General features: G+C 34.4%; 2 protein-coding genes across 4 annotated transcripts; one reads left to right on the plus strand and one right to left on the minus strand.

The window, feature by feature from the left end:
• The first annotated feature begins 1,002 nt into the window (after positions 1-1,002).
• On the plus strand, positions 1,003-6,296 carry LOC113850044 (cytochrome P450 90A1-like). 2 transcript variants are annotated; one of them, XM_027480364.1, is made up of 8 exons: positions 1,003-1,540; positions 2,401-2,550; positions 2,667-2,915; positions 5,101-5,187; positions 5,324-5,402; positions 5,493-5,599; positions 5,687-5,820; positions 6,129-6,296. In XM_027480364.1, exons 1-8 carry the CDS (start codon positions 1,025-1,027, stop codon positions 6,217-6,219), a joined length of 1,413 nt encoding a protein of 470 aa, XP_027336165.1. In that variant the 5' UTR covers positions 1,003-1,024; the 3' UTR covers positions 6,220-6,296. The 2 variants fall into 2 exon arrangements, with proteins under 2 accessions (XP_027336165.1, XP_027336166.1); XM_027480365.1 differs by having other exon boundaries at positions 6,143-6,241.
• Positions 6,297-7,480: 1,184 nt separating this feature from the next.
• Positions 7,481-12,300, minus strand: LOC113849701 (nuclear pore complex protein NUP88). 2 transcript variants are annotated; one of them, XM_027479792.1, is made up of 9 exons: positions 11,903-12,300; positions 11,642-11,793; positions 11,248-11,370; positions 10,644-10,788; positions 10,475-10,536; positions 10,182-10,398; positions 9,158-10,066; positions 8,431-8,680; positions 7,481-8,174 (listed from the first exon to the last, which is right to left on the minus strand). In XM_027479792.1, the coding sequence occupies exons 1-9, from the start codon at positions 12,167-12,169 to the stop codon at positions 7,894-7,896; spliced, it is 2,406 nt and encodes an 801-aa protein (XP_027335593.1). In that variant the 5' UTR covers positions 12,170-12,300; the 3' UTR covers positions 7,481-7,893. The 2 variants fall into 2 exon arrangements, with proteins under 2 accessions (XP_027335593.1, XP_027335594.1); XM_027479793.1 differs by having other exon boundaries at positions 7,709-8,174; positions 10,475-10,519; positions 10,651-10,788; positions 11,903-12,249.
• Between the last annotated feature and the right edge of the window lie 920 nt (positions 12,301-13,220).

Genomic DNA, 13,220 nt, shown 5'->3' on the forward strand with positions numbered 1-13,220 from the left:
TTATGGGCTAAATGATTAGTTGCTCCTAAGTAGAATATAATGTCCCATCTTCTCTAATTAAATACAGATACAATGAATTGGGTCATGAAAATACACTATCAACTTTAACACTTTCCTTTCATCGTATCAATTATCTATTATGTTGAAGTAACTTAAGATATATACATACATACATATGTATGTACAATATAAAAATACATTATAAAGTTGATTCATGGTTTAAAGAATGCATTTGACTAAAAATGTTTCTACAGCCACCAAAGAAACTAAACAAGTACAAAGGCAAAGGCTTCCGGATATGCAATATAGCAAATTGGTTCAAGTATTCAATATTACTCCCTTTTAGTCATCAAGTGTTAACTGTTTTTCTTTTGAATTAAAAAGTAGTATAAAAAGATAAAAGGAAATTAAAAAAAGAAGAAACTTTCCTATACTTTCCTTTTTCACCCTACAACAAAAGTCTTATCCCGAGAGACAAAGAGAAAAAGAAAGTAATCTAGAGAGACGATAAAAAGAGTGTCAGATTCCAAAATATCCCTCGTTCATTTCTTGGATAAAGATGGTTTACACAACAGTACACCTTTAAAAGGAAATAAATAAATAAAATATATCATTAGACAAATAAAGAAAAATGAAACAAAAAATAAATTTTATAAATATTATTAATGATTTTTTTAAAATTATTTAATCATTTTTACTAAAAATATAATAAAACATATTAATAATATTAATTCTTAAATTTTTTAATAAGGTTAAAATTTTCTTAATAATAGTAATTATGCGATAATTTGTTTCCCCACACATCATTTTCATCTTCTTCTTCTTCTAGACTCTGAGCACTCAGCACAGGTACCCCCACCCCCTCGTGTGCTCCTTCACCCTTTCCATTAATGCCCCTTCTCTCTCTCTTATCTCTCTCTAACCATTAAAATTTAAAACCACTTTATATATATATATATATATATATATATATATATAGACACACACTTGTTTCTTTTAGTACCATTTATCTTCATCTTTTTCAATGGCTTCTTTGCCAACACTCCTTTTCTTTCTCACAATCTTCACCCTCTTTCTCTTCCTATGCCGCGTGTCCCGTTACCGGCGGCTCCGGCTTCCGCCGGGGAGCTTGGGTTTACCCTTCATCGGCGAGACCTTGCAGCTGATATCTGCATACAAAAGTGACAACCCGGAACCTTTCATCGACCAGCGCGTGAACCGGTACGGTTCAATCTTCACCACACACGTGTTTGGCGAACCGACCGTGTTTTCGGCCGACCCGGAAACGAACCGGTTCATTCTTCTTAACGAAGGGAAACTCTTTGATTGCAGTTACCCTGGTTCGATATCGAACCTTCTTGGGAAACACTCTTTGTTGCTAATGAAAGGTGCTTTACACAAGAGAATGCACTCTCTCACTATGAGCTTCGCTAACTCCTCCATCATCAAGGATCATCTTCTTCTTCACATAGATCGGCTCATTTGCCTCAACCTCGATTCCTGGACCCACCGGGTTCTTCTCATGGAGGAAGCTAAGAAGGTTTGGTACCTCTTCTTGTTAATCATCGAATTAAATGAGTTTAACTTCTTTTACTTTTTCAAATCTAAATTGAATGGTAATTTTTTAAAATGTTGGTGGTATAAATTTAATATGCTTTTTAATAAATTCTTTTTAAGCTAGAACATTTTACATGTGTATGTATTGAGTCAACTCGGGCGTGGATCGCTCGAGTCTAGCTCACTCACTCACTCACTCACCATTATCACATCATATGGTGTGTTTATGTGTGTGTGTGTATGATGTGTGTGAGAGAGAGATGGTGGACCAAGATCGACTTTCTACACCTCATTTTTATTATCTGGAACTTGTGTTGTTTGTTTAGTTATTGGTGGAAAGTTAATTATCACTGTGTCTAACTAGCACTTGAAAGTTTTAATTTTTGAAGTTTGTGTGTGTGTGTGTGTGTTTGAGCTTTTTGTTCTGTTTTATTTTAGTATTGAATTTTGGTTGATGGGTGAATTAATTAATTAATTAATATGGGGGTTAGCATGTGATTGTGATGTACGTAATGGGAATGGGGATGGTGACTCGGATTCCATGGTTTGGTACAATGGGTCCAATCCCTTGCACATAAGCCCTTACATCGCGTTAACTTAGCTGAAAAGGTTTTTCGGATGCAAAGGATAATAATCACTCTGCATATAAAACATTGGGTCATCATCATGTTGGGCGAGCATGCACATGTATGAATATATATGTTTTTATAAGACGTGTAAAAAGGGAAGTGGGTTGCTTTTTATTAATTCCTTCTCTAATACTACTAACTAGCCTCTCTTAATTTAATTATCTAATAATGATGATGATGATTGTTTTGACACTTGTTGTGGGGTTACTTGCAGATAACATTTGAACTTACTGTGAAGCAATTGATGAGCTTTGATCCTGATGAATGGACTGAAACTCTAAGGAAAGAGTACGTTCTTGTGATTGAAGGATTCTTCACCCTCCCCTTTCCTCTCTTCTCCACCACCTACCGCAGAGCCATCAAGGTGCATGCACCTTAATTTTCTCTCCCATTTTTTATTATATGTAACGATGCACATATTAAAAAAATCCATTGTATTTATTATAATACTAATCGTATTAATGCATATTAATTTTTTAGGCAAGAACAAAGGTGGCGGATGCACTAACGTTGGTAGTGAGGCAGAGGAGAAAAGAGAGCAATGAAGGGAAAGAGAAAAAGAATGACATGCTTGGGGCGTTGTTGGCCTCCGGTGACCACTTTTCCGACGAAGAAATAGTGGATTTTATGTTGGCTTTGCTCGTCGCCGGTTATGAAACCACTTCTACAATAATGACTCTTGCGGTGAAGTTCCTCACTGAGACTCCTCTGGCCTTGGCACAGCTTAAGGTACGTAAAGCCTAACCACAATAACTTTGTTATTAATGTAATTATATTATTTGTATGATTATGACAATAAGTATATTCTATGATAATGTCTTTATGTATGTGACTAATTAAAGTTTGTTTACGTAGAACACGATTCACAAAACTAGTGGCGTGCCTCATGGTTAAACAAATTTATCTACGCTCATGCATTTTATTTACTTCTATTCCTTGGAATTTTGGTCTTCAATTTTGGATTTGATTGGGAGTTAAGTGGACCTTATGGTTGTGGCTGCAAGAAACCCCACCATGACCACCACCACCCCACCGTGTGGTGTTACTTCCTTTGCAACCTCATTTTCGTTATCTGATCATCTCATCCTTTCTTCCATCCTGTCTCTTAAATTTATTATAAATTATAAAAATATTGATGTTATTTATTAAATTAAAAGTAATATTCATGTAATTTTTATAATTTAAAATGCATTTAAATCAGTATATTTAAAAAGATGCTTTAAAAGATGAATTATTATTATATTGTTTCTCTTCACTTTTGGTGGATGTTTAATGTATCAAATTTTTTAACTTGGGATTTAGGATAATCATAGATGATAAAAAATTTAATAAATGATATATTTTTATTAAAAATTATAACGTTTAACATTATTAATATATTAAATTGTATTAAATTTTATAATTTTTTAACCATTGACCTTAGCTAGTAGAATGATTAACGAAACCAAATTTTCTTAAGTTGTTGATAAAGAATTAGTTAACGACTATAATCTAAAAATGGAAAAGTATGAAGTATTATGAGATTCCTTTTCTTGTTTCGCCTAAAAAGATGGAGAGAGAGAGAGAGAGAGAGGAAAAGATTTGATGGCTGGTTTTCTTGTTCTGTCGTGTTAAATAAATTCAAAACTTGTAGTTAAAGCCTTCACTGCGAGCCATCACGAAAAAGGGAGGATATGATCTGGGAGTAGTTTTTAAATTTTCTTAATCATTCAAATTATTGCAAATTTAATGTCATTAATAAAATTAACTATATATTCTCTAATTTTTAAGAAATGATTAGAAGAATTTCATATTTAGTATCAGAAACAACAATAAATTACTGAATTCTTTAAGTATATTCTATAGAATTTGGTTGTTATGTGTACATGTACACAAACAATTGTTTTGATAATCTTTACATCTCAAATAAATCAAATTGATAGATACCTTAATATACAAAAAAAGAATCACAGTATTTGACATTTGCCTAACATTTTTGTATGTTTCCTCATCTCTCACAAAGGAAATATATGAAATAGTTGAGAAAGTAATGGACAAATATTAATAATAAAACAAATGTTTGGTTTAACAGAGAGAAAATAAATGATGGGTGTGAAAACATAATAGAAAAGTAGACAAGAAAAAAGTGATAGGAGACATTGGTGGAACCAAGAGGCAACATTATTACATCCAATGCGCACGCTTGGTATTGGTCTTTTGACCTGATGGTACGTGTGTGTGTGGTTGAAAGACGAAAATACCCTTTGCCACCCTGCTTCTGCGTCTGCGTCATCTGCACTCTGCAGAAGCAGAAAAGTACTTTGTGTTATGCAGAACTTGTCCTGCCAGGCCCCAGAGTTATCTCCTTCGCTCCCATTCATACGTGGGAACTCGTGTGGCTCTGATTTCGATGACCATTTAGTATCACCCGTTCGTGTAATTAAATGAAACATCACCATGTCATGTTAGTCCTAAACCAGCATCAGCATAGCATATTGATTTTTTCCGGTAAAATAGTTTTATTATTAATATAGTAATAAGAAAAATTAAAAGATATTTTAAACAAAAATCACTTAAAAGAGTGATAACAGAGTTCTAGAGTGACAGTAGACACACTTAAAGTTGAAATTTTACTATTAGATGATTAAATTCGATTTTAAAGATAAAGTTAATATTTTTTTTAATAATAATAAACATGTCTTAAGTGTGTGATTATTAGGATTCACGTACCCTGCAAGCATGGAGGCATTGGCTAGGCATTGCTATATGGCTTCATGTTTCATTGCATCAAACCCAATATGTTGATTACTGTTTGAATTTGCTATTATGTAAATGACACTATGGAGGATTAATTGCATCATTATTTTAGAGTGTCACTGCCACTCATGATCCAAACTCGAGTTTTATTTGAGACATTGGTTTTGTCATTTGGCAGGATGAGCATGACCAAATCAGAGCAAGGAGTGACCCAGAGGCAGCACTGGAATGGACAGATTACAAGTCAATGGAATTTACTCAATGTGTAAGTATACATACAAAATATGTAACTCAATCCTCAAATGTTAATCAAATAACAGCAAGGATACAAAGAGTAAATACTATTAATTATTAATTTGTGGGTGTTTATAATCTTGTCCTTTTCTTGGTCTTAATCATAGGTTGTGAATGAGACCTTGAGGGTAGCAAACATAATTGGTGGGATATTTCGGAGAGCAATGACAGATATCGACATAAAAGGTAACCACCCTGAAAGAGCCTAAGTATATAATAGGCAAAACAATGCACATTTCAATTTACATCAAAGTTTCAATGCTTCACTTGTAATAGGTTACACTATTCCAAAGGGATGGAAGGTGTTTGCATCATTTCGGGCTGTACATTTGAATCCTGAACATTATAAAGACGCCCGCACCTTCAATCCATGGAGATGGCAGGTACTTCACTCTTTATTATTAATGTAAGTCAAGTCACATTTAAAAATTTGATCCTTCAGTTACTTACTTGTGATCCAAATTGATCAGAGTAATTCATCAGAAGCAACAAACCCTGGGAATGTTTATACACCATTTGGTGGAGGGCCACGGTTGTGCCCTGGCTATGAGCTAGCCAGAGTTGTACTTTCTGTCTTCCTTCACCGCATTGTCACCCGCTTCAGGTACAAACATTTTGCTTAGTTATGCATGCTTAGGTGCACGCTTTAAAGTTAAGTAAAATTGATTTTAATAAAATTAATTTTGAGCCATCGAATGTGATTGAGATGCCTACATAAATTAATCTGAATCAGTTTTAAAGTTGAGTAAAATTGATTTTAATAAAATTAATTTTGAGCGGTCGAATATGTACATAAATTAATCTGAATCATACATTTTTATTGGAACGTGTGTTTTGCATTTGAAAGTACATGAATTCCAAACACGCAGTCTTTCTAGTATCACTAATGTTGTGGTTTGAATTCAATGGCAGTTGGGTTCCTGCAGAGAAAGATAAGTTGGTGTTTTTCCCAACCACTAGGACGCAGAAGAGGTATCCTATTATAGTGAACCGTAGAGACTAGAGAGGAGAGGAGTGCAGATCATGTATAGCAATATGAGAATTAAGAGCACAACAGATAGAGAAGGCAGAAAAGGAAGTTGAGTGTAGATCATTATATATGTTCATTATACACAAATAATTAATAAAGTTATATCTACCAGTTTAGCAGTTCATATATGATCTTAATTAATTCTCTTTTCAATGCTTCTTAATCAGAAAAGTTGTCTGAACATAAAGATGTAGATATCATTCAAAGTCAAATTAAATATAGCCTAAAATATATGGAGACTAATGGTATCAAATCCACAAAAAAAATGTAAGAGTTAAAAAAATTTTGAATGCTCTCTCTATTAAATCTACCAACACTTTTCATTTTGCTTTGGATTGTGTAATGTAACGTTAAAGCAACAGTTTAGGACCTGCACGTCCATGAAGACCAAGCATGCCAACATGAACATGATGTTTCCAATTATGCTTTCCTTTTGAAATCGCATCAAACTAACAAAGCAGCAATTAGGCAAATTTCGGGAAATTGTCAGCAGTTACACGAGCCATTTTAAAAAAAAAAATTGCAATCTATTATGTGTGTGTGTGTGTGTGTTCATTATAATGTTGAAATCTTATTTCCAAATTCACGATTAAAGATCAATAACTTACTTGAAAGCATTCAAATAAACCCTTCATTGTCTGGACTGCACAGATTGAAAACGACTCTGCTTTTTTAGTTTTTTTTTTAAGATAATACTTGGCATTTTATTCAACCTATTTTACTCTTTATGCTTGTGTATTTTACTCGTGCAAGTTTTGTTGACCGTAAAAGAAATTTTAGTTCAAGGTGCAGGCATATCAATCAGCAGTTTCAGTTACTGTGAAACAATATGATTTTAATAAGCAATATAAACTTTTTGATTATGCAAGATATCTCTCTTTAAGTTATTCTCTTCTCATTTTTCAGTGTTTATATATAGCAATAAACTGAAAGAAATTGTTCACTCAAAATGGACTTGTTTGCAATGCAGACCCTAAAGATATCCAAGTACTTAGTTTTTGGCGGCTGTAGCCTCCGAGAAGGAATTGAAAAGCTTCATATGCCATGTTTGGATCGCGTTAAAAGCCTCCAGAATAAGTTTGAACATATAAACAGTTAAAAACCTATGCTAACTTGTTTGATATTTTTATAACAAAATTATTTTATTTCTAAATTCGCATTTGAATCAACATAATAAATTATAACTTTTACAATAAATTTAAAATTTTATACTAAATTTTCCTTTGAACTGTTAAGAAAATAATTTCTAAACATAAATCTCTCTACTTCAAACTCACTTTCAATTAAAATTAATAGTACAAAATGAAGTCGATCTATAATTCCATTTCACTAACATCCAACCGAACAACATAATTAGTCTCGTGTTCCTTTCTAAATTAGTGACAAAGGCATCCTAGCATTTCTTCTCCAATACTGACATTGAGGGAAGTACCACAGAGTTTGACCCTGCAATTTTTTTTCCCTTTCGACATTGAAATTAATCTAGTTTATAAATAAATATATTAGCTGTACTTCCAACTTCTTTCTATCAAATACCCAAATTTTCGTGACACACTGGGGCGACTGAATGGTGGGTGTGCAAACAATAGGACCATAATAATTCAGAACCACCCCTGTCCTACTGAAAGTAAAAGCCATAGGACAGTTTTAGAGCAGAGGCAGGCTTGATTCTCGGCTGCTTCTTTCTTTGCTTCTCAATGTAGACTCCACAAGTTTAACTTTCTTTGAGTTTTCATTATTTACAAGTGAAAGTTTTTCGAGCGATGATTTGAGCATGGATATCTGATCATCTCCACCATAAGTTTTCTTCCCTGATGTTTTCTGTTGTTGGTGACTGGCTTTTGAAGCTTGCAAGTGCCTTCTCAGCCTTGCATTTAGTGCATCAACAGAAGAATGCAAAGCATCCAACTCAACATCCTTGAAGTGGTCTGGAAAAATACAGGGTGTGATTTAGTAATTCTAAAAAAAATTTCCAGTAGACAGAAGTGATGGTAGATAATACATGGGGGGCAGTGTATAGCCTAAGGGAAAGGAGAGTGAGAGAATGAACATGTCTAGGTTCAGGAAGAGATCATGTGAAAAGCAAAAGATTATTGCAAACCATTAAGTGCGAAACTTTAAAAATGGTATTCAAAATTTCAGTGACAGACAAATACTAAAAATAGGGTATAAAACATTCATTACCAAGCTCAGATTTAAATTGACGCTCTGCACTAGAGAGTGGTTTTTTATGAGCACAAGGTAAGTTCCTTAATTGTTGCAAGCGATCTTCCAAAGAATTGTGCATTTGAATTGCACGATCTATCCTTTTTTGTAATATAGACTCTTTCTCCTCGACTTTCAATAGTTTCTGTTGTGCTTCTGCTAACCTTGAATGTTGGTCATTAATGATTTTCTTTAACTGAGGTGCGTGATGCTTGAGCTCCAGGTACACCTATCATGACAGAAAATGAAATGAAAAGAGCCAATGGTTATTATAAAAAAGCATAGCTGTATTCAGTAAAATTATGCTTATATAATCCCATTTCAATTAGGCACCTTATAGAATATAGAACTAATGAATTAACTTTTAATAGTTATAAACTACCACAATTTATCATAATTTGCTAATAAAATACAACCTCTAATATAATCTAAGGAGATCTTCCCCTACAAGTATATCAACAAATGATTATCAATAAACTCTTAGCTTCATTCAAAAGAATTTATATTTTAATTATGTATGCTAAAATCAGCCTTCTGTTGACATAATAATGACTCTTGACCTAAGCTTATTTCTTCAGCTTAGGCCAAATCTGATTAGAGAATACAATTGAGATAACAAATAGGACAAATATGCAAGGTTAGAAATCAGAATAAAGACACAGAGATCAACCAACATTAAAAGGCTGGGACATTATGGTAGTCCTACCTTATGTGCATACTCCACATAAGTTTCATGAAACAGCTTGAAATACTGATGTAATGTTGATCGGCCTTCAATTGAATCAGAAGCAACCGATCGCAAACTTGGAGAGGCCTGAGGAACAAGCACCTCCTTGGGACCACTAAGCAGTTCTTTGCTAATTATTGTTGGTATCTCTCTCTCTTTTGATTCCCCCTCTGGTGGAATGGGTTTCTTCTCCATATCAATGCTTACTGGAAGCAACAGGTTCCAAGTTTTCATCTCAAACATGACACACTCATGAGAAAGAGTAATAGCTACAATCCATGAATATCCAAATGAATCTGATAATGACACAAAGCCACAGAATGAAGGCTCTGAGGTGCATCCACTCTGGCAAGTATTTAGAACAGGATGCACAGACGGCGTTCTCATTGTATCATCCTTGCCAGTTGTCTGACTTGTAAATGGAAGAAAATGCAAAACTATTGAGTCAATCCCTCCATCATGGAGAGAATATATTCTTTCTGGCATAAGGGTATCAATGAACAATGAAATATTATAACCACTTTCTGCTCTTTGTGGCAGAGCCAAATCAACAACGGCAAGTCTCAGCAAGGGTGGTGGATTACCCAACCAGGCATTATGATCAAGCTTCTCCAGACAGCCGCTGGCAATTGACTCACAAATCATAGCAAGGCCAAGAATTTGGTCATGGGAATCAACACGAAGACGAGGTGGACTACCAATACTCCAGACAGGTTGGATTTCATCGGCTAGAGCATCTATCTGTAATTGCCCACCAGTCCAGGCAGTCACCAAAATAGAGTCTTTGCTGACTAAATTATAAAGAAAATTAACTGCACGGCCTTCACATTCTGCACTACGACCAACTGAATCTTCATTCCTGTCCTGACCTACTCTTCGCAGAGGTCCCTAGAAAATTGAAGCATAATATGTAACACAACGACTGGTGGAACAAACTGTCAGAGACACTACTCCATCAACTGATAATACAGCTGACAAAGTCCAAAACAAAATATAAGTATACCTGCAAGACAAGAGATGCATCAAATAAAGCATAAGCGTGAGCTCTTAGCAAAGACAGGTTGTCTCCTTCAGTTTCTTGGTTCTGTAACTCGGGAAATGTTGCTTCTAACCAGGAGATTGCTAACTTTGAATTACTAGCCGCTAAAGAGTTGGCTGATATTAGCCCAAATGTATGAGCATCATTGTATATTTCTAATAGAGGCTCACATTTGAAGAAACTGTGCATAAGCAGGAAAAACAGTCACAAATGTAGAACTATCTATGAGTAGGATATGAGCCCTTTAAAGAAAATACCTTCCAAATGGAGCAACAGGGCAAAGTACATAAATAGCCCCATCACTGAACAAAATAAAAACCTGTTAAACAGCACAAACAATAAAATGTTTAAAACTAAAGTAGAATCACTAGAGGTTACTATCAAAAAACTGAAAATTAAGATAAACAGAATAACAGCAGAACTTACACTAAACCTGTCCCATAAGTGGTCTCCCCCAAAAGAAAAATCAATCGGGCACACTGATGAGGCATTCCTTGATCTACCAGGCTCAACAGGCTGTAAATAATATTCTTGCTCCGGTTGCAAAGGATCCACAGCCAGATTGAAAAGCCTACAAAGATGAGTTGGCAATTAGAGGGAAACATGACAAAATAAGGATTAAAAAGAATAGCAGTCAAACATATAAACTAATGGTTGGATGAAATTTTCACTTTCTTCATTGAGACAAATAATTGGTGCACGTATGAGCAAGTCTTGTTATCCTCTTATAGTAACATACATGACGTCAAAACAGACTTCAAATAACAGTGTAGGTAATTTGCAACAAAAATTGTCACGTCATAAAATCAAATTGATCTTCCATTACTTATAAAAGAGTGGTCTCTCAATTTTCAAATTTAAGTACATCTAAACTCCCTATTACTTCTGAAACTAATCGAATATCTTCCCACCCTAGCATAAACCGAGATTACCCGTCAAATGATCAACATTAATGCTTCATAAGTCACACCATAGCCACATGGTAAACAATATTGTACATCAACATATGTATAGATTTTTTTAAGCTCACCGGAAAACTGAATCAGAAGAAAGGATTCCCAAATGAGTATCACTGTAAGGGTGCCATAACGCTTGTAACACACGAATATCTTTGCTGCCGGTAGAATACGTTTGAGAACCAACAGTAATAGTCCTGCAACAAGATATCCAAATAAAAAAAAAAAACTTCAACACGGTAAGAGAAACTCATATTCCAACATTACACGCATTATAGTCATCTCTCTTCTACCTATGCAATGCACCTCAAAACTAAACTAGAAGACCAGATAAAGATAACTTACAACTATTAATTTCAAACTTTAATCAACGAGAAATATTGAAGAAACATCAAAACATGGCTAACTAGAGCTTATTCATTAAAAAACATAAGCCCCTAGTGCTAGTAGAATAAGAAGCAAAAATACCTGCAAATCAAGTTCACGTCCTTTCTAGAAGTGCGTCCATAGGGGTACATAACACAGAGACTTTCAGAACCAAAAAGGAGTATTGCAGTTCCGTTCCGGTTGATGGAGATTTTCTGAACATCGAAATCAAGCACCCCGTCCGCTTGTAACACCTGTTCAAATTCATCGCCAATTTCAAGAATTAACATCTGATTCTATTTCTGTTTAAATTCTCACTTCTATGAAACGCTAAATGCAGAGCATTGAGAAAGGAAGAAGGACCTTAGAAGGGAAAGCAGCGAGGACGGAAGGTGGATCGGGGTCGCCGAGGCGAAGAGAGAGGCGATGGAGGAAGTTGTTGTTGGAGTCCCAAAAGTAGAGGCGAGAGGCTCCGTCCCAGGCAAGTAGGTTCCGGGAAATGGCGGTGCCGGAACCACCGTTTGCGGCGGCAGTAAAGAGAGGGTGTTTGGGAAGTGGGAGCCATTCAACTTCGTCTTTGGGAGTTGGAGAGCGGCTTGGCTCCGAGCTCGGCTCCGCCGTGATCCTCATCGTTCTTCTTCTTCTTCTTAAGTTTGAAACCCTTACTCTTTTCTTTCCGGCGGGTTGGTTCCTAGATGCGCAAGAACGACGTCGTATTCACTCTTGCATTATTTTTCAATAATCTGATTTTTTAGTTTCCCTCTTTATGGGTTTTGAATTTGAGAGGCCTAAAAGAGCTTGGCCCATTTCGTAGATTGCTGTTATTACATTTCTAAGGCCTAAATTTCATTGGTTAAGATCCAGAAGAGTGTTAATAATATATTTTTAAAAATTATATTATTTTATAAAAAAAAAATATGATATTTATCACGACTATAAAGAACACATTACTTATTTAATAAATTTTACGTTGGCATCGTTAAATTGTTTAGGTTACATTTTATTCAATAAGGCTCATATGTAACTTATCTAATAAAAAAAAAAGTAGTTAAGAAATTAATTTATGGTGATCTAAGTTGAAGGGATTTGATTTTTTAATTATGTGACATTGGATTTAATTTTGAGATTTATGAATATGAAAATAAATATTATTGTGAGTCATTGCTTATATAGTTATATAGCTGACAATACTTCAAAATTTATGTCATATAAGAATGTCTTAAAATAAATAAACATAATACTATTTATTTTTTCTTTTGTTAATACACAAATAATACTCCAACGTGTGGAAGAGATATTATTATAGGAATTCTTTTTATTACTCTCTTTTTTTTAATATTGAAAATGTAGGTAGACCCGAGAGATATAAACTAAAGCCAAGTCATAGAAATATTATAAATGATATATTTACTAACTAAGCTCAAAAGCAACTTTGTTATTCCCTTAAAAATGTTCAGGTGGGGTTTTCTCATGACTTTTTTCATAAAATTATTTCTGATTTATTCGTGGGTATAACGGTATGAGTCATGACCCTATCAAATTAATCAACGGCTACCCATAGTATTGGAGTTGTCTTGAAATCATCTCTTATGTATATAACTAAACTCAGACCCAAAAAATGTATATTACAATTATAATACTATAAATATGAGTAATTTTATAATCAAATAATTTTTAGAAA

The sequence above is a fragment of the Abrus precatorius genome, unplaced genomic scaffold, assembly GCF_003935025.1.
Source record: "Abrus precatorius isolate BTA unplaced genomic scaffold, Abrus_2018 Scaffold9, whole genome shotgun sequence".
NCBI classification, from domain to species: Eukaryota; Viridiplantae; Streptophyta; class Magnoliopsida; order Fabales; family Fabaceae; genus Abrus; species Abrus precatorius.

Coding starts and splice junctions, on each gene's coding strand:
- LOC113850044 (XM_027480364.1), top strand. CDS start 1,025: ATGGCTTCTTTGCCAACACTCCTTTTCTTTCTCACAATCTTCACCCTC. Junction 2,551..2,666: donor CCTACCGCAGAGCCATCAAG/GTGCATGCACCT, acceptor TTAATTTTTTAG/GCAAGAACAAAGGTGGCGGA. Junction 5,821..6,128: donor CGCATTGTCACCCGCTTCAG/GTACAAACATTT, acceptor ATTCAATGGCAG/TTGGGTTCCTGCAGAGAAAG.
- LOC113849701 (XM_027479792.1), bottom strand. CDS start 12,169: ATGAGGATCACGGCGGAGCCGAGCTCGGAGCCAAGCCGCTCTCCAACT. Junction 10,537..10,643: donor ACTTATGGGACAGGTTTAGT/GTAAGTTCTGCT, acceptor GCTGTTTAACAG/GTTTTTATTTTGTTCAGTGA. Junction 8,175..8,430: donor TCAATTTAAATCTGAGCTTG/GTAATGAATGTT, acceptor GTATTTTTCCAG/ACCACTTCAAGGATGTTGAG.